The 24,292-nt window shown below is 41.7% G+C and overlaps 3 protein-coding genes across 3 annotated transcripts in view; 2 read left to right on the top strand and 1 right to left on the bottom strand.

Annotated features, from left to right (window-relative positions):
- The window catches only part of LOC145403598 (uncharacterized), a 31,309-nt gene extending 30,374 nt beyond the window's left edge, over nucleotides 1-935 (bottom strand). Inside the window, exon 1 of the mRNA XM_080275274.1 lies at nucleotides 904-935. The gene's annotated coding sequence lies outside the window, so the exon portion shown is untranslated. The remainder of the gene's footprint in view (nucleotides 1-903) is intronic.
- An 18-nt stretch (nucleotides 936-953) lies between these two features.
- On the top strand, nucleotides 954-1,823 carry LOC145403570 (uncharacterized). Its single transcript, XM_080275248.1, has one exon. The coding sequence runs from the start codon at nucleotides 954-956 to the stop codon at nucleotides 1,821-1,823; it is 870 nt and encodes a 289-aa protein (XP_080131374.1).
- Nucleotides 1,824-16,805: 14,982 nt separating this feature from the next.
- LOC145403569 (putative G-protein coupled receptor Mth-like 1) lies at nucleotides 16,806-22,780 on the top strand (the record flags this gene model as incomplete). Its single annotated transcript, XM_080275247.1, has 7 exons — nucleotides 16,806-17,499; nucleotides 18,414-18,492; nucleotides 19,157-19,335; nucleotides 19,857-20,004; nucleotides 20,323-20,412; nucleotides 21,500-21,581; nucleotides 22,727-22,780. Coding segments are annotated over exons 1-7 (1,326 nt in total), but the record flags the coding sequence as incomplete, so codon positions are not given.
- Nucleotides 22,781-24,292: the final 1,512 nt, after the last annotated feature.

Below are 24,292 nucleotides of genomic sequence, written 5' to 3'. Positions count from 1 at the left end.
GAACTTTTGAGGAACTTTGGGAATAATCTGGGGATTACGAAAAATTTAGGGAATTCTAGGGATTTTTATAAACGCTCTGGTGCCAGTATAAAATACTACACTCAAACATTAACTTTCCAAATAACTCGCCTAACCAGCCAACCATCCAGCGCCCACACAGAAGGTACTGTCTGACAGAACCCCAATCCCCGATTTGCTAAGTCTACTTATATTAGTAGACTTAGCCGATTTGAAATCTCAGCCAATGAAAACGTAGGAGTAGCGATGCGGCGATGTTGTCAACGGTGATTTGCCCAACGACGCACTTGCACTGACTCACTGAGTGCCCTCAGCTGAGCAGCTAGGCCTCACCGTCAATGTTGTATAACTTGTGTGTGGGTCACGTGGTAAATGAGGTTAGCGTCTTTCCATTAGCACCCTCTACCTTTTACAACAATATTTCAAATCAATTCAAATCATTTTTCATGATTTTTTTAATGAAATAAATATGTTCTAGTGCCTCAGTTTTTGAAGTAAATATTTCTAATGCAACTGTGCATTTTCATAAACATTTTATAGCATTATGCAATGAAAAAGCTTGTGAAAAGTTGGGGAATTTTGACCAAAGCTAGGGAAATATAAGCAGCTGTCTGGGGAAATATGGCAACGGTAAAGTGGGAGCGTACAGCAAGTGGGGCCCGCTTGCCCAAAGCGCTTACAGTATTGCATAATATTGGAACCAAACAGAATATACTATGGCCGCCATTTGATGAGTTTTGTTGTTCCTACGTCTGAGTGTGTGCCCTCTAGTCTGCAACATAAGCCACAATATGATATGGTGTCAAGTGTGGCAGATCCCAAAGCATTTATTGGCAAGACTGTGAGTACGTTATTCTACCCAGAGAGGGGAACAGAAGCATTTACGTCGTGGGCGTGACTCTGTTGCTGTGTGCGTCAAAGTTACTTAGGGTACCATGGGTGATAATCGGGTACCAGGACCTCTCTCCCTAGAAGGTAATGCAGCTGAAAACTGGAAAATGTTCTTCCAAGAATTTGAAATATACCTCATCAGCTCAGAAAAAAGTGAAAAGAAGGATGAAGTTAAAATCGCCCTCTTACTTCATTGTGGAGGAAGGGAATTATTGGACATTTTCAATACACTGCCTATTGAGGAAGATGACAAAAAGGATTACAAGAAACTGATTGCTGGCCTTAATGTACATTTTGAGCCAAAGACGTCTGTAACCCACGAAAGGTATTTATTCAACACCAGAGTGCAGCAGCGAGATGAGTCTTTTGATAGTTTTGTCACAGACCTAAGAAAGAGGGCTAAAAATTGCAGTTTTGGCACACTCAGAGACGAATTAATCAGAGACAGAATTATTTGCGGCATTTTTGATGAGAATCTCAGAGGTAGATTGTTAAGGTTAGGTGAATCAACCCTAGAAGAAGTGATGAAACAATGTAGAATTAATGAAGTAAGTGAAGATCACATGAAGGAACTGACTGCTGCAGCAAACCCTAAAACTCACTCAGTCAGGGCCAAGCCTAAGCCTAACCAAGATGTTCAGCTGAGTGGCCCTAGGGGAAGTGAAGACAAACCAATTTGCAAGTTTTGTGGTTACCGGCACGTTCGACGTCGCAGTCTCTGTCCTGCAGCGGATAAGGAGTGTTTGATGTGTGGACGACGAGGGCATTTCCAGAGTAGATGCACCTACAAGGGAACGCGGATACACCAGTACCACGAGAGGAACATTTGGCACACCTACAGAGAAGACGACGAGCCATCTGGGTCTGACGAGGAGTTAGAAAAGTCTAGCGGAAGTGAGTGTAAAAGCCAGTAGTATTTACCATAAAATGAAACAGACCCCAGACTCTGGAGAACAAAGACTGCCCTTATAGCTTTCACAGGTGACAAAGTAAAACCAGTTGGGAAGATTGAGATTATAGGCATCCATGACTCTAAGAAATATCAATTTGTGTTTTATATTGTAGATTTTGAGTGTATTCCTTTGCTGAGTAAAAGTACCTGCAGGGGCGCACCCAGGGGTGGGGGGGGGGCGTAGTGAGGTGAGGTCAGGTAATCCGATAATTACGGGGAGGTCACATGAGGGTTTAGAGTTAGGGAGCCGCTGGTTTTGTTTGTACTTGCCATTTTTTCATGTTTTGCTGTTATTGAAATAAATATATATAAATTTTTAAAGGACCCAGAGAGCTAAGGGGGGGCCCAGGCCCGGTGCCCCCCCCCCCGGGTGCGCCCCTGAGTACCTGCGAAATGTTAGCTGTGGTAAAGTTATAAGACAGCTTGCTGGTGTGTCAAACTCACTCTCTGATGTAATCAAGACTAAATATGCTGGTGTTTTTGAAGGTCTGGGATGTCTTAATGGTGCATTTCATTTAGATACAGATCCTAGTCTAGTGTAACTCCGGTGGTACATCCTCCTAGAAAAGTTCCTGTGGCTTTACGAGGTCGTCTCAAAGATGAACAAGTTGAGATGGAAAGGCAGGGAGCCATAATCAAAGAAAGTGGTCCAACTGATTGGGTCATTAGTGTGGTTATAGTGGAGAAAGGTGATAAACTGAGGGTGTGGCTGGACCCAAGGGAACATAAGAACATAAGAAGAGAGGATAACTGCAGTAGGCCGGTTGGGCCGTGCTCCTAGAAGAGTAACTGAACTACTAGAATGAGATAAGGATAGCAAAGAAGAAGGCTCTCCCCCGCCCTCCAAACCCTCCAGCTGAAGCCGGCAGGAAAAAGAAAGAACACCACGCAGTATAGAAAAACTGGCTTGGACATTTTACAGGAAAGTGTGAAAGGAGAATAGAGAGTATCATAGTGTAACCTGAAAAGGAAAAATTATGAATTAGTATTGGTTATAAGATTTTCTTTTTACTATATCCACCCCTTATTAGTCATATGCTTATCTAGCCTATGCTTGAAACTCTCAATGGAAGAGGCAGCAACTACTTTACTAGGTAGCTTATTCCATTCGTCTACTACTCTATTACCAAACCAATTTCTACCAATTTCCTTATTGAAACGGAATTTTTCTAGTATTTCTAGTTCTATCCTGTATGCTCACTTTAAGTACCTTGCTATTATCTCCCTTATTTATACCCTTCATCCACTTAAACACCTCAATTAAGTCTCCCCTTACTCTACGCCTCTCTAGCGAATGCAGACTGTCTTTTCAGTCTGTCTTCATATGACAGGTTCCGGACGTCATGTATCATTTTTGTCATTCTTCTCTGTACATTTTCTAACGAGTTAATATCCATTCTATAGTAAGGACACCAAAATTCTACTGCGTAGTCTAAATGTGGCCTTACTAATGCTAGATAAAGTTTCAGTATTACTTTTGATGATCTATTTCTCACGCTTCTAGAAATAAATCCTAGGACGCTATTTGCTTTATTTCTCGCATTAACACACTGTTGCCTTGGTTTAAGGTCGTTACTAATCATAACTCCTAGATCCCTCTCGCATTCCGATTTGCTAATTTCTTTGTTATCTAAGCTGTATTTAGTGTCTCCAATGGTCTTGCCTACGTTAAGTACTTTACAGTTTTCAACGTTAAATTCCATTTGCCAAGTTTTAGACCATTTGGACAGTGTATCGAGACCTTTTTGTAAGTTATGGCAATCGTCAGTTGAGTTAATGATACGCCCTATTTTTGTATCGTCGCCAAATTTGCTGATGCTGCTATTGACTCCTAAGTCTAGATCATTTATATATATATATATATATATATATATATATATATATATATATATATATATATATATATATATACTAAATAATAAGGGACCGAGTCCTGAACCCTGTGGTACACCGCTAGTTACTAATCCCCAATCCGACTTAGTTCCATTTATTAATACTCTCTGCTTTCGTCCTTTCAGTCAGGATTATATCCATTTTAAGATATCGCCGTCTATAACGTGTGCTCGAACCTTTCTAACTAACCTTTCGTGTGGGACCCTATCAAAAGCTTTACTAAAGTCCAGATAAATAACATCGTAAGCTTTATCGCTATCTACTGCCTCATAGACCTCCGAGACCTAAACAAAGCTTTAAAAAGACAGCACTACCCACTGCCCACCACTGAGGAAGCATCCACTAGACTGGCTAATGCTAAAGTGTTTTCTGTGCTAGATGCTATCAAGGGTTTTTGGTAAATTCAGGTAGATGAAGAGACTTTCAAATTATTGACTTTTAATACATACCTTGGTAGGTACCGCTATCTGCGTCTTCCCTTTGGAATCAGCCCAGCACCCGAGATCTATCAGAGGCGTATGCATGAGTTGTTTGATGACTTAGGAGTAGAAATAATCATGGATGATATCTTTATTTATGGCTGTACTGATGAGGAACATGATGCAAGGTTAGATCAGGTCCTACAATGATGTAGAGAGAAAACCTGAAATTAAACCCAAGGAAGCTTAAGCTGAAGACTGATCATGTAGACTACATTGGCCATACACTAACTAAAGATGGATTAAAGCCAGATCCAAGGAAAGTAGAGGTAATTTTTTAATTTCCCTGCCCCTAAAGACAAAACTGAACTGTTGAGATTCATGGGCATGATAAATTATTTGGTCAAGTTTGTACCAAGAATGTCAGAAATCAATGAGCCTTTAAGAAGATTATTGGGAAAAGATGCTGATTTCAAGTGGGAACAGGTGCAAGAAGAATGCTTCAATAAACTTAAGAAATTTGTTGGTGAAGCACCAGTTCTATGGTTTTATGATGTTAGTAAACCAGTCACTCTTACTGTGGATGCTTCTGCTTTTGCAGTTGGAGCTTGCCTTTTACAGGAAGATAAACCAGTGGCCTATGCAGCCAAGTCCCTTACAAAAGCTCAAAGAAACTGTGCTCAGATTGAAAAGAAGCTTCTTGCAATTGTGTTTGGAGCTGAAAAATTCCATTCATACTTATACGGGAGAACCCAAATCACTGTTGAGTCTGATCATAGATCTTTGGAGACCATTTTTAAAAAAAACCACTCTCCTCAGCCCACCCAGGTTCCAACGAATGCTCTTCAGGCTTCAGAAGTATTCTTTGGATGTCAGATATAAAAAGGGTAAAGAAATGTATACTGCTGATGCATTGAGTAGGGTGACTTGGTCTGAGGAGTTAGAAACCACACGTGATGAAGTTCAAGTGAATTTGGTTATTGTACCGTACCTGATGGAGATTTTTTGCTTGACTTTGGAATGCTCAGAGAAAAAACTAAAGAGGACACAAGTTTGCAGTTACTGAAAGAAGTTGCTATAGAGGGTTGGCCTGAAGTTAAGACACAAACCCGAGTAGAAATTCATGCATACTGGAACTTTAGAGATGAAATTAATTATGTGAATGGTTTGTTACATGAAATGATTAGAATTATTGTCCCCAAAGAGTTGAGGAAGCAAGTACTCAGGAATCTGCATGAATCTCATCAGGGTATAGAGAAATCATTAAGATTAGCCAGAGACCTTGTGTACTGGCCTGGAATGAGTGCAGAATTAAAGGATTTGATTAGCACTTGTGAAAATTGTATATAATGCCTTTAGTAATCACCAAGTAAAGGAACCCTTGATGCCCCATGAAGTACCACAACTACCTTGGCAAAAGGTGGATGCAGACCTATTTGAGCTTTATGGCAGACAGTACCTATTACTTGTTGATTACTATAACAGGTTTGTAGAGTGTGATGAACTAGAAACTACTCATGCAAGTACCACTGTAAGGTGTTGTAAGGACCAGTTTGCAAAGCATGGAATCCCTCAAACACTGCAGAGTGACAATGGGCCCCAATTTATTTCTAAAGAGTTTCAAAAATTTTGTAAATCCCATGGCATCATTCACACTTCATCACCCTACCACTCAAAGAGTACAGTAATGGATTGGCGGGAAAGGGCGTTCAGACGGTGAAAAGGTTGATGAATAAAGCTCTGAAAGATGGTAAAGATGTTCATTTGAGCTTATTGGACTATAGAAATACTCCTGTCATAGGAACAGCGAGCCCATCTCAGTTACTGTTTGGGAGGAGGACTCGTACCACACTCCCGACAGCTCACAAACTATTGCAACCTGAAACTCAAGATCCATTGACTATTAGAACCATGCTAAAGGAGTCACAAGAAAGGCAGAAACTGTTCTGTGACAGGGGTTCCAAGGAACTAGATAAACTTGAAGAGGGAGGTGTAGTGAGAGTTAAAGATGATTTGAATTCTGAAGCTAAGAAAGCTGTTGTTGTAGCACCTAGGTCCTACTTACTGAAGGATAGTACAGGACAAATTTATAGAAGAAACAGACATCACTTGATTAAGACCAAAGAAAACCTGGCTGTGGATCCTCTAGGCTCTAGTTCCTGTTATGAATCGGGGACATCCCTGAATCACAAACCAGGGTCCTCGCAGAAGATATGGGTGCCTGGAAATAAAGATTGTGATTTAGATTTAGGAGACTCCAGTGTGGTTAAGAATACTAAGCCGGAGGTAACCGGTGTCGTATGCACGGAGTGACTTATGCTGGAAGTTACCGTTCCGCTCAGTGCGCATGCGCCGAGTGGCCGTTTAGCTTCTATTTTGAATGTATCCGCATGTTATCTCAAATTTTGTGCCATTTATCAACAACAATGGATGAAATACATGTGTCAGGAAGATAGTTGGATGTCTTATAGACCTGTAGGTAACTATAGGTCGATATATGGATATATATAAATATCTATGTATGTATATATATATAAATACAGTAAAGATATATATGTATGTTACAGACAGATTGTGAAATTTGTCATTTCGTGAATTAAGATTAGTTTACTTTAGGTTTATTTAGGTTAGGTTGATCTAGGATAAGGTTAAGTTAAGGTTAGGTTAGGTTTGGTTTGGTTAATTTAGGCTTAATAGAAAAGGGAACAGTAACTTCCAGCATAAAGTCACTCCGTGCATATGACACCGTCACTAGAACATCGAGTGGTAGAATTGTTCGTTCCCCAAGAAGGTTAGATCTGTAAGGTTGTGTGGATCAAATTAATTACCCTTTTAGTTTAGGAAGGAATAGCAACTTTAACATATGGAGAAAAGGAACATGTAATATTATCTATGATGTATTTATCATTTGCATATTCAGATATTCTTTAAGTCCAGTAAAGGATTTAGTTAGAAATAAGTCATCATTGTATTTTGAATATACCAGATTTGTTTTGCTTGCTGTACTCCATAATATTGGGACCAAATAGAATATACTATGGCCGCCATTTGACGAGTTTTGCTGTTCATACCTCTGAGTGTGTGCTGTCTAGTTTGCAACATGAGCCACAATATGACAGGCGCGCTTGTTATTCAAAGGTAGAATAACGTGCCTGATTCATGAGTAGACCTACCATTGAGGGTTTTCACGTGACGAAATCAAACCTGAAATTCTCCAAAGCGAACAAGCAAGCGTGCAAAGCTAGCAAAATTGCTGTCATAACAGACAGTCGAAACAATAGGTTGCCGAAGATATTCGAAATTATTGTGAAAACACTAAAACTGAGTGCTCTGCAGTCCGCCGCCAGGAGCACAGGGCGGCGCTGATGATGTTTATGCTTTACACCCGACGCCCGCGTCTTTTGAAATCAGGAGAGGGGACCCCCGTGATTTGTAACGGTGAACCAAAATGAAGTAGTTTGAAGAGAATGTGCATGGGGATAATACTTGCTCGAGTAGCAAATACATTCGTCGTACATCGTTTTACACATATAAGTAGGCACATTGCTGTTTATGCAGCCTGACTATGCTTTCACATTTTCCAGTAACGTTGTTATTGCACATCTCTAACGCACCCCCCCACACACACACAAAAAAAAAAAATCTGACTGTAAACATCACGAGTCCTATAACCAATCCTATGCAGAAAAAAGGCGTTAAACAATAAAATTCCGTGGAGGTAAACAGACAGGTCCTCCTAGTAAAGGGGACTATATATATATATATATATATATATATATATATATATATACTATGGCACTGGGTACGATTTTGATGGGTTACTGAGAAGAGGGTGTCCCTGAGGCAAATGATGGTACTTCAATACGACTCTGATACTGCTTCTCACTCCTGAATGTCATAGTTCTTATAAATCCATTTACATTTCATAGCACGTACGATAGCTGACATTTGCTTATGGGCGTGTGGCTACCAACGACGTTATATCCACTGACTGTATAAAACAGTATTATTTCCCGAAGTGTGTGGGAAGACGCACCACCTTCTCTGGTTGTATAGGTACCCCGTCTATACAGTATACGTTAAACAATAAAACAATAACATTCCTTGGAGGTAAGAAACAAACAAGTCCAAGTAGTGAAGGGTAACTACATCAAAAAAGAGGCCACGTACTGTACACACACCCGAAAGTTTCGTTACCCCTCTTGCGTGAAAAAAAAAAAGTGACACCACGAACGAAAGATTTGATAACGGGCCCACGAAGAAAATTTTCCTGTTGTCAAATCTTTCGTTCGTGGTGTCACTTTGATTCGCGCAAGAGATGTAGCGAAACTTTTCCTGGTGTGTGTGCGATGAAGGTGTAAATTGTCTTTGGACGGACCTGGGAAGATAGTTGTGTCTTTTATTGTATCTTTTCAGTCTTATCCATGTGCTATTGTGTTTTTCGAGATGTGGATTCCAGACTACTGATGCATACTCCAGGGTTCTTAGTATGTCTTCATTTATATATGTGAATGCTACTCTCATACGTGTACATGTTCCTTACTTTCTCATTGATGTGGTCAGCCGGAGATAGTCTGTTATTATCACTCTTTTCCTTCTCTTTTTCTGATGTGTGTAGGGTTGAACTTCCTAGATTAAAATTCCAGTCTGGTCTTCTTTCATTTTTACCAAACTTTATTATATGGCATTTGTCCACATTGAATATCGCTTGCTATCCATTGCTCCATTCATTAAGCTTATTAAATTCTTGTAGTTCTCAGCAAGTCTATAATTCTCCTCTGAGTGTGTGTGTGTTCTCTCTCTCTCTCTCTCTCTCTCTCTCTCTCTCTCTCTCTCTCTCTCGTACTTTTTGTTATATACTTGCGTATTGAAGAGTGGCAAGCATGGTATGGCAGAGAGAGAGAGAGAGAAAGAGAGATTCATCAGATATCCGTAACCCCCCTTGGCAACGGAACACGGAATAGGATGTGTGTGTGTGTGTGTGTGTGTGTGTGCGTGTGTGTGTGTGTGTGTGTGGATATTTAATGTTTGTGGATAATTAATATTTGTGTGGATAATTAATGTTTGTGTGGATAATTGATGTTTGTATGGATATTTAATGTTTGTGTGGATATTTAGTGTTTGGAAAAGTAATGTTTGTATGGATATTTAATGTTTGTGTGGATAACAATTGTGTAGATTAATGATTGTGTGGATAGTTAATGTTTGTGTGGATATATGTTTGTGTGGATATTTAATGTTTGTATGGATACTGTGACACAAAAGCTTCTGTGGTATAGCTAATTATTCTTGAATGATTTGTACTTTAAATAAAAAACAAATTATTAGTATATCGTAGCGTAATGAAACAGCTGTTGTGTTAAAATGCTCTTATATATTTTAAGAACCGTCACCCTGAAAATGTACACACTTGACATGTTGACTTACTAGGGCCTCAGTATTGCCGAAAATTAGCGATTTAAGGTGTTTTCTAGCGGAGTAATTTCCTTGTGTGTGTGTGTGTGTGTGTGTGTGTGTGTGTGTGTGTGTGTGTGAAAATGTTTTGCTGTTAGAAGGAAACCTCTCGTCGCCAATTTACTGCTTACTCCTGTTTGCTTCCCCTTATCATCAGTAACCACAACATTCCATAAGGGGGAACGCGGCTTTCTAAATACATCTTCGTTTGTCTGAGTTCTTGCGGCGTGTATACAGACAAAACATCATGACCACAATGCCAAGGTGGACCAATTACTTCACCTAACAAGCCAATTACAGCAAACGAAAACGCCGTGAACCGTGACATCAAGCAAGACTGAAGGGGTATATATAAAAGGACGCTTGGCGGGGAGATTACAACAGGACGCGGGAACAAGAGAACACCACCATGCGCAAGACGCTGGCAATGCTGCTGCTGTGAGTAAACGTTGCCAGCACTTCATCCACTCCTTTTTGCTGGTATGGGCAGAATTTTCCAAGAAGTAGTACGACAATCCCCCTCGTATTTTTTATTTGTAGGAAGAACTAGCAGTTATAGAAAAATTCTGCAGGTATCCCCTCATGTTCTTCCCGCCAAAACAGAAAACGACTCGATATTTACCTCGCCCGGACGGAGTTCGGCGAGGTATTATTTTGGTCGTTTTTATTCTTTGTTTATTTGTTAACAACATCACGGAAAAACGGCCGAATGAGATTACATGAAACTTTCAGGTTATGTGGACACTGGCCCCAAAAGGAGCCGATTTGATTGTAGAGGTAATTTCTTCATGTTTGAAAGGTGAAACGCAAGGTTAAGGAGTTTCTGAGGTCGAGATCTTGAATGTGAAATTAGTTGCGCCATTACCGTAGACTTTAATAGTCACAAGGCAATTTGAAATTGAAGTTCCATTACCGTAGACTTTAATAGAGTTACAGGGCAAGCTGAAATTGAAGTTAGTTGCGACTTTCATTGCCAACTGGCACTAAATGGCAGCACCGAATCAGTAACTGCTGTCGGGCGAGGTTTGTTGTTCCTCGCGTCACTTGTTCGCTTCTGTGACTTCGAATTTGTGTATCAGAGAGAGTCTGGTCTCCTTGTCCTTCCTGCAATCAATAATCTGAGTTACGAGAGGAAATTGACCATAAGTTTGTGAATCAAGGTACTGTACTGTAAAAAAAAAAAAAATCCCAGGTCTAGTCACGGAAAATTCTTAGCACTTTCTCCTTAGCGATTTATTTATTTATTTATTTATTTATTTTCCACTTCACGTCTCAGTATTCTCATGTACGTTACCTGTGGAATTCAAATATCGACCCAATTTTCGCCATTAACAGACTAAATCGCTGAGGGAGAGGATTTACGACATTTCAACTGTATTTCAGAGTGGCAGCGATGGCAGTGATGGATGCAAACCCCCCAAGAGGTGAGGAAGGGAACGGACTGTCTATCTTTCCGTGTCTGTCTATCTATCTATCTATCTAACTATCTGTTTATCTATCTATATCTGTTTATCTATCTATCTGTCTGTTTATCTATCTGTGTATTGCCAGACACCTTTATCCCGGAAGGGGTGGCCACAAACAAATCCACTCCACATCATTCTGTCCCCCGCTATTTGGATGTCCTTCCCCCAGCTCACACATCCCTTCCTCATATATCTCGCTACCCAGTCCCTCCATCTCATCCTTGGTTTCCACCTCACACACAAATACTCTTCTAGTCAGTCTCTCATTCTCCCTCCATTTCATCCTTGGTCACCCCCTTCTCCTCTCCTCCCCCTCCACTTCACACACAAATACTCTTCTAGTCAGTCTCTTATTCTCCCTCCATCTCATCCTTGGTCACCCTCGCTCCTCTCCCCCTCCACCTCACACACACATACACTCTCCCAGTCAGTTTCTCATTCTCCCTTTCCTTCACATCCCTCCCTTCCTTCATCTCTCATCTGCCTCCCTTCCTTCATCTCTCATCTGCCTCCCTTCCTTCATCTCTTATCTGCCTCCCTTCCTTCATCTCTCATCTGCCTCCCTTCCTTCATCTCTTATCTGCCTCCCTTCCTTCATCTCTTATCTGCCTCCCTTCCTTCATCTCTTATCTGCCTCCCTTCCTTCATCTCTTATCTACCTTTAAGTATTTCCTCTCAACCTCTTCACCACGATTACGTCTTATATCTCTTAATCTTGCTAGCACCAGAAGAATATTATTTAGACCAGGAGAGTGCCCTGGTAACCCTCTCTCTCTCTCTCTCTCTCTCTCTCTCTCTCTCTGTTCCCACCTGGATGGACTGCTTCTGACTCACATTCTATCAATCTGGCAGAAGCTAAAATATAATAAAGAAAATATCAATAATGGAAGTATTAACAGTCCCATACTTGCTCCCATCTGGATAAAATTGCTAACAAGGCATATGGGCCTGATGGGGTTCCTCCTATTGTCCTCGAGAACTGTGCTTCTGTGCTTACACCCTGCCTAGGCAAACTCTTTCGCCTTTGATAGCCTGTACCCTTCCTGCCTGCGGGAAGTTTGCTCTCATTCAGCCAGTCCCAAAGAAGGGTGACTGTTCCCAACCCTCTAACTATAGCCCAGTTGCTTTAACATCCTGTGTCTCAAAAGTTTTCGAGTCTATTAGCAAAAAAATTTTGAGGCATCTTTCCTATCACAACCTTCTTTCTGATCGTCAGTATGGGTTCCGTCAGGGACGCTCCACTGGCGATCTGCTCACCTTCCTTTCAGACTCCTGGTCATCCTCCTTTCGGGACTTTGGCGAAAGCTTTGCCATTGCACTTGACAGCTCAAAGGCTTTCGATCGAATCTGGCATAAATCTCTAATTTCCAAACTTCCCTTTTACAGTTTCTATCCATCTATCTGTGCCTTCATCTCTAGCCTCCTTTCTGGTTGTTCCTTTCTGGTTGTTCTATAGCTGCTGTTGTACACGGCCAGCGTTCTTCTAGATCTATCAATAGTGGTATTCCTCAGGGCTCTGTCCTATCGCCAATTCTCTTCCTTTTATTCACTAATGACCTTCTAAGCTGTACATCTAACCCTATCCATTGTCATCTAACCCTATTCACTGATACGCTGGTGACTCCACCCTCCACCTTCCCGTTCGCTTCCCTCAGCGCCCATCTTGGCAGTTGCTTCGACAAACAAGGGATGAGGCTATGGCACACTTACAGTAATGTCTGACTTGGCTCATATCTCTGATTAGGGTAAAAGTAGTCTTGTTTTTAAAGCATCAAAAAATTCTTAAATCTTTCGACCTGTCAGAATCTTCCACAAAAATATCTTCTAATTTTTAACAAAATCCAGCTCAGTCCTTCATCATCTTTGAACATACTTGGGGTTTCGTTCTCCTGGGATTTATCTTGATCATTATTACCTCTTTTGTAAAATCTGCTTCTAAGATATTAGGTGTGCTAAGCTGACTCCTTACCTTCTTTACCCCTGCACAGTTTTTGACTTTATACATGGCTTTTATTCGCCTCTGTGTAGAGTACAACTCTCATTTGGAAGTCTCCCCACATACAGCTCTTCTTAACGAGTTGGAGTCAAAGGCTTTTTGTCTCATAAACTCTCCTTCTTTTGGCGGTTCCCTTCAAACTTTGTCTCTTCGTTGCACTGTTGCATCTTTATCTCATTTCTGTCGCTACTTCAACTGTCTTCCTTCCTCTGAGCTGTCTGCTTGCATCCCTCCACCACTGCGGCAGGCGCATAGCACCTGTCTAGTAGCTAACTCATTCCTTTTCTGTCCAGCTCTCTAATGGAAGAGTTAACTGTTACTCCCAGTCCTTCATGCATGCAACAGGTCAGCTTCTGAAACTGTCTTTCTGTGTCTGTATATCCTACTGCCTAGGACCTCCAGTCTTTTGAACGCAGTGTGTCCAGACATCTCAAAATGAACGGATCTTGAATTTGGCTCTCTCAAAATAGTACCCCTCACCAGGTACATGTGTGTGCGTCCGTGCTCCCTGCCCCTGTGATTACCCACGTCCGTTCATCAAGTGCATCGTCATCGTCTACTGCTTCAAGCCACCCTGCCCCTGCATCTATCCCCATCGTGACCCTGTACTGACTCCACAAATAGAACGTCTATGACAAGGATAGCCACCAAGCAGCATTACTCAGCCCTACGATGAAGGGACCCAACCAACATTACCCCGAACACACAACCATCTCTTTGAATATCCAGGTCCCTATGACTGTCAATTTTACGTGGGAACAGAATCAGTTCTAAAATGCTGACTTTTGTATTTTTTTTTTTTTTATTCAGCAGTTCCACCATTTAAAATATTAATGTCCATTTTTACACATAATTCCACACACACACACACACACACACACACACACACACACACACACACACACACACACACACACAAAGGCTCATGAAGTGTTTTATCGGTACGTGCAAAGCTGATATATTGGTTTTTCCTAATTAGCTGTACGTTATATAAAAAAAAAAAAAACTATATTTTTCTGAACGCATCCCTGGTTCCAATTAAAAAAAAAAAAAATCTGCTCCATTTCGTAAATTTTATTTTTTCATTTCCTTTTTCTTTTTTCTTTCCTTTTCTCTCACTTTCTTTTCTTTCTTTTTTCTTTCTGTTTCCATTCTCTTCTTTCATTTTCTTTCTTTTCTTCTCTCTTTCTTTCGTCGTTTCGTTTTCTATTTCCTTTAATTTTCTTTTCTTTCGTTCTTTCTATTTCCTTTCTCTTTCTTTTTTATTTATTTCTTTTTTTCTTTCATTATCAGTTTTCTCACTCTCTCTCTCTCTCTCTCTCTCTCTCTCTCTAGGACTTACAGGAAGGGTGCAGAGTCCTTTCACGCCTCTCACTGAATTAAAACGTATACTTAGAATCGAAACGTTTGCTTTGAATGACAATAAACGTGGCTTTGAATTAAAAACGTTTACCTCTCTCTCTCTCTCTCTCTCCCTAAAAAAAAGTAAAAAAATATAAATTCTCTCTCTCTCAAGGTGAAGATCAGTGTCATCCTTATTGCAGATTCTCAAGATTAATGGAGAGAGAGAGAGAGAGAGAGAGAGAGAGAGAGAGAGAGAGAGAGCAAGCAGAACAGTATACGAAACTTTTGATGGCAACTGTATGGAGAGAGAGAGAGAGAGAGAGAGAGAGAGAGAGAGAACGCAGGTAGGGACGAGAATTTCAGTGTTTAGAGTCCGCTCCATGCTTCAGTCGAACGTTTATGAAATACGAACGGAATATTAAAGAAAGCATGCCGGGCTCACGATATGGCAAAAAGCGCGGATTCAAAAGTCTTCCTTCACTTTCTCGTTACCTATCGTTTGTGGGTCGATTTTACCCAAAAAAAAAGAAAAAAAAATCCGGTTGTATGTAGATACCATGAATATTGTTTTTTACGTGTCTGACTCTGGACAAAGGCTTCAGGGCCTATTTCTCGGGGGCAGTGACCTATCCCGAGGCCCAGAAGTCCTCCTACACCTCCACACGTCACCACTTCGTCGCTAACACCCACCGTCCATATTGAATACATGCAAAGGCTGTCTCATACAGGACTGGTGCAGTGGTATTAGCGGGGGTATTTTTACATGTCGGCGGGTCTTCTGGTAGATCAGTAAAGTCTGCATTTAGGAAATTCAAATCCTTAAACTGTTCCCTGCCCCAGCCGGGATTCGATCCTGGGTCCATTAGGACTGAAAATGATAAAAATAAAAATAGTGAACGAAACTTGACTGATTAGCGATACAGCCATTAAGTAGACATGTTATCGCTTATCGTTATCGCCTTTGTAAAGATAAGGCCTCATTGCTCACTCTATCCTCCCCCGCTCACTTTCTTACTCTCTCACAACGCCTCACTCACTTTCTCACTCTTTCATTTTCGCTCACTCGCTTTTCTCTCTCTCTTATTTTTATTCGCTTCCTTACACTCTTTCACTTTCACTCACTCGCTTACTTTCATTTTAATCGCTTACTTTCTCCTTCTCTTTCATTTTCACTCCCTCGCTTACTCTCTCATTCTGTCACATCCAAGCACTAACTCTCATTCTTCTGCACACTTACTCTTACATTGTCTCTCTCATTCTTTCGTACACTCACTCTCCTACATTCTCATTCTTTCGCACTCTCTCTCTCTCTCTCTCTTTCGCACACTCACTCTTACATTCTCATTCTATCGCACTCTCTCTCTCTCTCTCTCTCTCTCTCTCTCTCTCTCTCTCTCTCTCTCTCTCACACACACACACACACGCTTGCACATATACACACTTTTTTACATACGAGAAACAGGAAAATGAGCATCGGGCGAAATACATGGCCGCCTTCCCGTCTCTCCCCCACGCCCGCCTTATCGCCCGTGATTAGATAAGGGGCGTGTGAGTGGCGCCGTGAGCAAGGAGGCAGTAAGAGAGGTAATATTGGCCCGATTAGATGTGAGGAAGTCAGTTCAGGAAAGCGGGAAGTCAGTTCGATACCTGAGTACTGGTGACGGTGTTAGAGTCCGTTGTGGAAGCAAGATCCGTTACCCCTGTCCGCTTAGATGGCCAAATGTAATCAGAGTATAAGGTTGATTTGACTAGTAACCAAGGAGACTCATCGCTGCCTCATAACTAACGAATTTCATACAACCCAGCCCTAGTATTCAAGTCTGGGAAATGATCCAATTCCGTCCTGTGGAAAGAAAACCGACCCCACATTACGAAACAGTTCCCTGATACAGTGTCGTGAACTGGATTTTTTTTTTTTTTTTTTTTTTTTTGAGGAGGAACAAGACACAGGGTAAGATTCTACACTCTCCCTTCCTCGTCCATCCTGCAAGAGATAAATATACCCTACTTTCCTCTCGTAAAATTTGTTTTTTGTAGGAGGAACAGAAAACGGGCGGAAAAACTCTGCACTCAACCATCGCGAGGAGAAGAATACAACAATAACAGTAATAATAATAATAATAATAATAATAATAATAAATCAGTGGAAATATTAGACTGAAGTGAAAAACCTGCCGATGAAGTGAACTTTAATTTCGAAGGTTATAAAAATGTGGGAAACTGTTATAGCTGATCCAGTGTTTAAATACATAAATAAATAAATAAATAAATAAATCTGATCATCTTACATTGTGTCATAACGCTGCCTGAATCAAAAAATTGTCATGAATATATTAACTGTATTGGTGGTTTTCATCAAAGTGACACTGGTTATGGGTGGCGAAAATGTGTCAGGTGAAAATGAGATGACACACCCACACAAAGAAAATGGCTTCAGGGTCGCGGGTCTCGAGGGGCGCTGTGAGGAGGGCCCCTGTGTGCGAAAGTGCTGTCCGGAGGCAAGGATTGTTGACCGGAGATACGCCCCGCCATGTAAAACCACGGCAAATTTAAGTGAGCTGTGGACACCGACATTTTATGATTCTAGTGACCTTTCCCCCGGTGCCTCCCCTCCCGATGACCTAAGACAGGTTATTGGCCTACTCCCGTGTGATTCCTACGTCCTTGACCCCCATTTGAATGCTGACGATGATTTTAAGCTGCTTAATAACGGACATTTGTACGTACCCAGTTTGCAAGATGACTACCCACCCGATCAGTACTGTATTGACAATTTCGTCGGAATCAACAACTGGACGTACACCGCGGCGTTAGTGTGTTTCCAGGAGAACGTAGCGGAGAGTAAGTGCAACACGGCCAAGAGCTACGTGTTCCCTGTCCTCCTGCTGGTGTCTTGTGTCTTCCTAGCCGCCACCCTCACCGTCTACGTCAGTGTGGCCGACCTGCGGAGGAAGCTCAACGGAAAGTGTCTCATCTCGCTGGTGGCGGCGCTGCTGGTTGCCTACGTGTCCCTGGCCAGCACCTCCCTGGCCAGAAAGATACCCGAAGTGCCTTGCAGGATTCTAGGTGTGTGTGTGTGTGTGTGTGTGTGTGTGTGTGTGTGTGTGTGTGTGTGTGTGTGTGTGTGTGTGTGTGTGTGTGTGTGTGTGTGTGTGTGTGTGTGTGCGTGCGTGCGTGCGCGCGCGCGCGCGCGGGGGGGGGAACCTTTTGCAACTCGGGGACAGAATGAGGCAATATAGCAGCCATAGATCCTTTCCACAGCACTTCTTCGTGACTAGCATCATATACTAGTGTTAATCTATTCCTAGAACTCGGCATTCAAGATGGGGAGATGCCAGTCATAGGCCAAGTTAAAGTAAAAAGAGTATAGCTAGCTAGCTTGTATTGATCTGGGAGGTGGATATGAAGGATGCTGCTAATAAAAGACTCATTATTCTGTCTATCTATCTATTGCCAGACGCCTTAATCCCATATACCGGGTGGCCACAATCAAATCGCCTCCACGTCACTCTGTCCCCCGCCATTTCACTGACTCATTATTGCCATCTTTTCCTCTTCAATGCTCATTTGAAAGAGTAAATTGGCAATAAAAGATGGTGCTAATCACGAAGAAGTGCTACGGAAAGGATGTAGAGCCGTAGTATTGTCTGTTTCCTCGATCGACCTACGTGAAATAAGATGCAAAAGGATGAAAAAATCTGGACCAAGTTAAGGTGAAGAGCGTGTAGGTGGACGGGTGCAGAACCAGAAATTTTAGTGGTATTTGTGCTGCAGTGAAAGTTGAATTAGTGGAAGTTATCATAAAGCTAACTCATAAATAAGAGAGAGAGAGAGAGAGAGAGAGAGGGGGGGGGGAGGGAGGGAGAGAATGAGAGAGAGAGAGAGAAAGAGAGAGAGAGAGAGAGAGGAAGGTCAATGGTCAAGGCCTTCGAGATACCCCTCCTCTCTCCCTCTCTCTCTCACCTGGCTCTACTTTCCAGCCTCCGTGACCCACCTGACTCTACTGGCGTCCTTCTTTTGGCTCAACGTCATGTGCTTCGATATCTGGAGGACGCTAAGGTAACGCTACACTTCACGTCACTTCCTTCACTTCACTTCATTTTATTTTACCTCAGTACACATCACTTCCTTCACTTCACATCCTCCATTCACTTCATTTTTTTCACTTCAAAACACATCACTTCCTTCACTTCATTTTATTTCCCCACTTCATTTCACTTCACTTCCGTCACTTCACTTCCTTTCCTTCACTTCACCTCATTTTCTTTCACCTCACTTCACTTCACTTACTTCGCTTCACTTCATTTCACATTCTTCACCTCCTTCACTTCATTTTATTTCACTTCACTTCCTTCATATCACTTCACTTCATTTTCTTTCACCTCAGTACACTTCACTTCACTTCCTTCACTTCTCTTCATTCATATCACCTCACTTCACTTCAGTTCCTTCACTTTACATCACTTCATCTTGTCCATCATCATCATCATTATCACGATCAGCATCAATACCAACATCATTATCATCTTCGTGATCTTCTTCCTCTTCGTTTCCAGCATCATCATCATCATCTTTTCTTCTTCTTCTTCTCCTCCTCCTTCTTCTCCATTATTGTCATCATCATCATCATCATCCTCTTCTTTTCCATCATCATCATCACCATCATTTATCATCATCATCATCCTTCTTCTTTTCCATCCTCCTGCTTCGTCTTCCTCCCCAGTAAGATGCGTACAGCGGCAGGAAGTAAGGAGTGGGTACGCCGTCGTTTCCTCTTCTACTCCTTGTACTCCTGGGGCTGTCCTCTTGTCGTCACCGTCGCCGCTATCGTCGTGGAGTCATTGCCTGAGTCTTACGAGGTCTTACGACCGGACTTCGCTTCGGACTTCTGTTGGTTCAGCAGTGAGTGGCCAGGCTTATTCTCTCTGTCTCTTGTCACCTAACCCAGCCTGACCTAGCCTAACCCAACCTGACCCTGCCTAACCCAACCTGACCTAGCCTAACCCATCCTGACCTAGCCTAACCCAACCTGACCCAGCCCAACCCAACCTGACCCAGCCTAACCCAACTTGACCCAGCCTAACCCAACCTGACCCAGCCTAACCCAACCTGACACAACCTAACCCAACCTGACCCAGCCTAACCCAACCTGACCCAGCCTAACCTAATTTAACCCAGCTCAGCCAAACAAACTTTATCTAATGTTCATAGTGTGTGTGTGTGTGTGTGTGTGTGTGTGTGTGTGTGTGTGTGTGTGTGTGTGTGTGTGTGTGTGTGTGTGTGTGTGCTGCTTACTATATGACCTTTGAGCTATTATTCTAAAAAAAAAGTCTCTTGGCTGACCCTGAACCCTTCCATGAAATATCGACTGACTCTCTCTCTCTCTCTCTCTCTCTCTCTCTCTCTCTCTCTCTCTCTCGCAGGCAAGGAATCCAAGTGGGTGTACTTCTACGGTCTGGTGCTGATTCTAGTGCTGATCAATGTGCTGTTCTTTGCGCTGGTGGCTGTGCTTCTCCTCAAATCCCAGGAGAACTCTATGCTGAACAGGAGCAGGGAGGTCAACAGAGAGAGGTAGGTCAGCTTAGGCCAGATAAGGTCACAGTGAGGTCAAGTTAGGTCGAATGATAATAATGATAAGGTCTAGGAAATAGGTTTTGGATGAGGCAGGTAGTGATGATGATGATGATGGTAATGGTGATGATGTTAATGGTAATAATAATGATGATGGTGATAATGATGATGATGATGATAATGGTGATGACAATGACTATGATGACTGCGATGATAATGATGGTGGTGATGATGATGTTAATGGTAATAATAATGATGATGATGATGATAATGATGGTGATGGTGATGATGATAGTGATGATGATGATGTTGATGCAGATTGTGGCTGTGCATCAAGTTGTTCCTGGTGATGGGGGTTTGCTGGCTGGCGGAAGTGGTCTCATTTCAAGAAGGAAGTTGTCAGGCGTGGTAAGTGACTCTCTCTCCCACTCTCTCTCTCTCTCTCTCTCTCTAGGAAATCACTGGCTACTAAGATAACACACTAACACGCACCGGAAATTCTTCACAGCATAGGAAGTACTTTGTGATAATGTGTTCAGACAGAAGAGGATGTGAGGCAACGATGATGATGATGATGATGGTGGTGATGGTGATGATGATGATGATGATGATGATGATGATGATGGTGGTGATGGTGATGATGATGATGATGATGATGATGATGATGATGATGATGATGATGGTGGTGGTGGTGATGATGATGTTGATGATGATGATGATGATGATGATGATGATGATGATGATGATGATGATGATGATGTTGATGATGATAATAATAATGAATTAAATCTGAAAACATCTTTGACTGCCATCTACACATTCCCTTGGAGAGAGAGAGAGAGAGAGAGAGAGAGAGAGAGAGAGAGAGAGAGAGAGAGAGAGAGAGAGAGAGAGAGAGAGAGAGAGAGAGAGAGAGAGATGGGTGGCCTGAAGTCTCATGCAGTCTATAGGCAAACACTCCAAGGAACTCCCTAACACCCTTTCCTAAGCGATTTATTTTACACCTTGCTGTTTATTTACCTGTTCTATAAATCTTGATAATACTGCCATACACTGCAAAGATAACGTGCAAAATAATATTAACCAAAACTAAATCGCCAAGGGAGAGGTGTTAGGGAGCCTTCTCACACGACGAAGATATGGGCACAGGATTTTTTTTATGAACAAGCCGTATCCAAAACTAAATCGCCAAGGAAGAGGTGTTAGGGAGCTTCCTCACAAAACAAGATTATGGGCACAGGATTTTTTTTTAATTAACAAGCCGTATCCAAAACTAAATCGCCAAGGAAGAGGTGTTAGGGAGCCTTCTCACGCTCCGAAAATGTGGGCATAGGATTTTTTTTTTTTTTAATTAACCAGCCGTATACAAAATTAAGTCACCAAAGAAAAGGTGTTACGGAGATTCCTCATATGCACCTTCTTGTTTATTATTATTATTATTATTATTATTGTTATTATTATTATTATTATTATTATTATATTATTATTATTTCAGGATCTTGACAGACATCATAAACAGTCTTCAAGGAGTCAGCATCTTCATCGTCTTCGTCTGTAACGGCACTACGCTTGGCAAGGTGTGATCCCCCTTCTCCTTTATTACCAGCTGACGATTTGATTACCAGCTGATGATTTTAGTACCACCTGACGATAACCAGCTGATGATTTGATTACCACCTGACGATTTGATTACCAGCTACACACACACACACACACACACACACACACACACACACACACACACACACTATTAAAGCCTCTGCTTAATAACGTGTTTCGTGTTTTGCTCTTTTATTACTCTTTTTGTGTTGCTCTTTTTTTTTGTTTTACTCTTTTTTACTTTTTTGTTTTACTCTCTTTTACTACTCTTGTTTTTACTTTTCTTGCTTTGCTCTTTTTTTACTCTTTTTGTGTTTTACTCTTTTTTACTCTTGTGTTTTACTCTTTTTTACTCTTGTGTTTTACTCTTTTTTTACTTTTTCTGTTTTACTCTTTGTCTTTTACTCTTTTTTTTTTTTTTACCCGTTTTGTGTTTTTTTGCTCTGTGTTTAACTCTTTTTGTGTTCTACTCCTTACTCTTTCTGTTTTACTCTTTTTTTACTTTATGTGTCTTACTCTTTATTTTACTCTTTCTGTGTTTTACTCTTTTTGCTTACTGTTATTGTGTTTTACTCTCTCTCTCTCTCTCTCTCTCTCCTTTCTTCCACCAGACAATCTTTTGTATTAGAAAGCCTGTTGGGTAAATTAATCTGCCCTTGTGATGCTGTCTCAGAAAACGGTTTAATTGATTAGATACAAACACTAGCACTTTAGACTACTACTACTGCTACTGCTACTACCATCACCACTACTACTATTACTACCACTACCACCACCACTACTACTATTACTACTACCACTACCACCACCACTACTACTATTACTACTACCACTACCACCACCACCACTACTATTACTACTACCACTACCACCACCACTATTACTACTACTACTTCTGCTACTATTACTACCACTACCACCACCACTACTACTATTACTACTACCACTACCACCACCACTACTACTATTACTACTACCACTACCACCACCACTACTACCATTACTACTGCCACTACCACCACCACTACTACTATTACTACTACCACTACCACCACCACTATTACTACTACTACTTCTGCTACTATTACTACTACTACTACTTTTTTTTACTACTACTACACAGGTGAGGGATGAGTGGGGCAGATGTTGTTGTGGTAAGAGTGGGAAGTCAGGTCTCTCCCCCTCCACCACCTTCAGTCTCGTCTCCGGCAGGTCTCAAGGGGGCAGCACCCACTCCCGCACGCCATCCGCTAAAGAGTCCCCCAGGATAAAAAGGTATGGAGAGAGAGAGAGAGAGAGAGAGAGAATGTGTGTGTGTGTGTGTGTGTGTGTGTGTGTGTGTGTGTGTGTACGGAGAGAGAGAGAGAGAGAGAAAATGTGTGTGTGTGTGTGTGTGTGTGTGTGTGTGTGTGTGTGTGTGTGTGAATAAACCCCTCTGTGTTTGTATATTCCAGCCAGCCAGAGGAAGCCTTACCCCTCAACACCGGAAAAGAAGCCTCCCCCTAAAGCATCCACACCCACCACCATCACCACAACAACAACCACCACAGCCACCATTACAACCCAGCTCACGCCCCGTGCTCTGAAGAATGAAGCTCAGGGACGGGTGAGGAGGGTCGAACTGCAAGCATCACAACTCCATGGCCCCAACAACCAAGCTTGTAGAAACTATACTCATTTTACTCTAACTTGGCCTAAAACTGCCATCTCTCCATCTTGAATGCTGAGCTGTAACTATAGATTAACACTGGAATATGGTGCTATAGTCACGGCGCAAGACCATACTGTATCATTTCACGTAAGGTTTTATGTATGTACGGTTTACCCAAAAAGTATCGCTCACCTTACTGTATGCACCATTCTGAAACCCAGGCGAAGCATTGTGACAGGGTGTGTCAGTTTTGTAAATTATGGAAAATGAAGAAGCTTGGGTGAAAAATTGGTGCCAATGGTTGTACCATGAAGGATGGTAGAAAAAAATGACAAAATGATTTTAGAAAGCAGCCTGCTACATCGAAAATTCTGGTACTGATTCCTTCAAATGTATAGTGGTAGTACTGGTGTGGCAGCTTTGAGCAATATATCTACATAAACCAGGCAGAGCATTCATGGTGATCTGTGTTTAAAGTGTTGGATGAGGTTCTGAACACTTGAAAGTCTAATGATTTTCTCAAATAGCGTCATCATGCCGTAAAATTACGTGAAAAAAAGCGTATGAAAAAGGCTTTCATTTGTAAATGATACCTGGATGCTGGTGCACCCCGTGATTCAGTGCTCACGGCTTTCAGTGTACTTCGAATCATCTGGATAATCAGTTATTGTGTAGAGCTGATTTCACATGGCTTATTAGTTTCAGAATGTCGTACTTGTACTTACGTTATGTACAGCTGTGTACTTTGTATATGGTTGTTGGCTATCAGCTTGAGCGCTCTATCCCAGGTCAGCTGTGTCCACTTGTCGGAAAAGTAATAATGGGACTATGTGAGAGATTAGATGGTGACATAGGTTCTGTTTGGATAGCCCTTAATCGTGAAGTGCTTGCGTTATTTCATTGTCATTGTCTCATTTATGCATCATTATGGTTTATTCACATTGATACTGGTAAATCTGTAGTATGGTTTTATGTATGACTTGCTATCAATGTCCCCGTGTTTTTGCACATCATGGTACTCCATTTTATGTTCAAAAT

This window comes from Coenobita brevimanus, chromosome 61 (assembly GCF_032717465.1).
Source record: "Coenobita brevimanus isolate Jiangsu-jjx chromosome 61, ASM3271746v2, whole genome shotgun sequence".
NCBI classification, from domain to species: Eukaryota; Metazoa; Arthropoda; class Malacostraca; order Decapoda; family Coenobitidae; genus Coenobita; species Coenobita brevimanus.
This window is presented reverse-complemented; position numbering and strand designations above follow the sequence as displayed.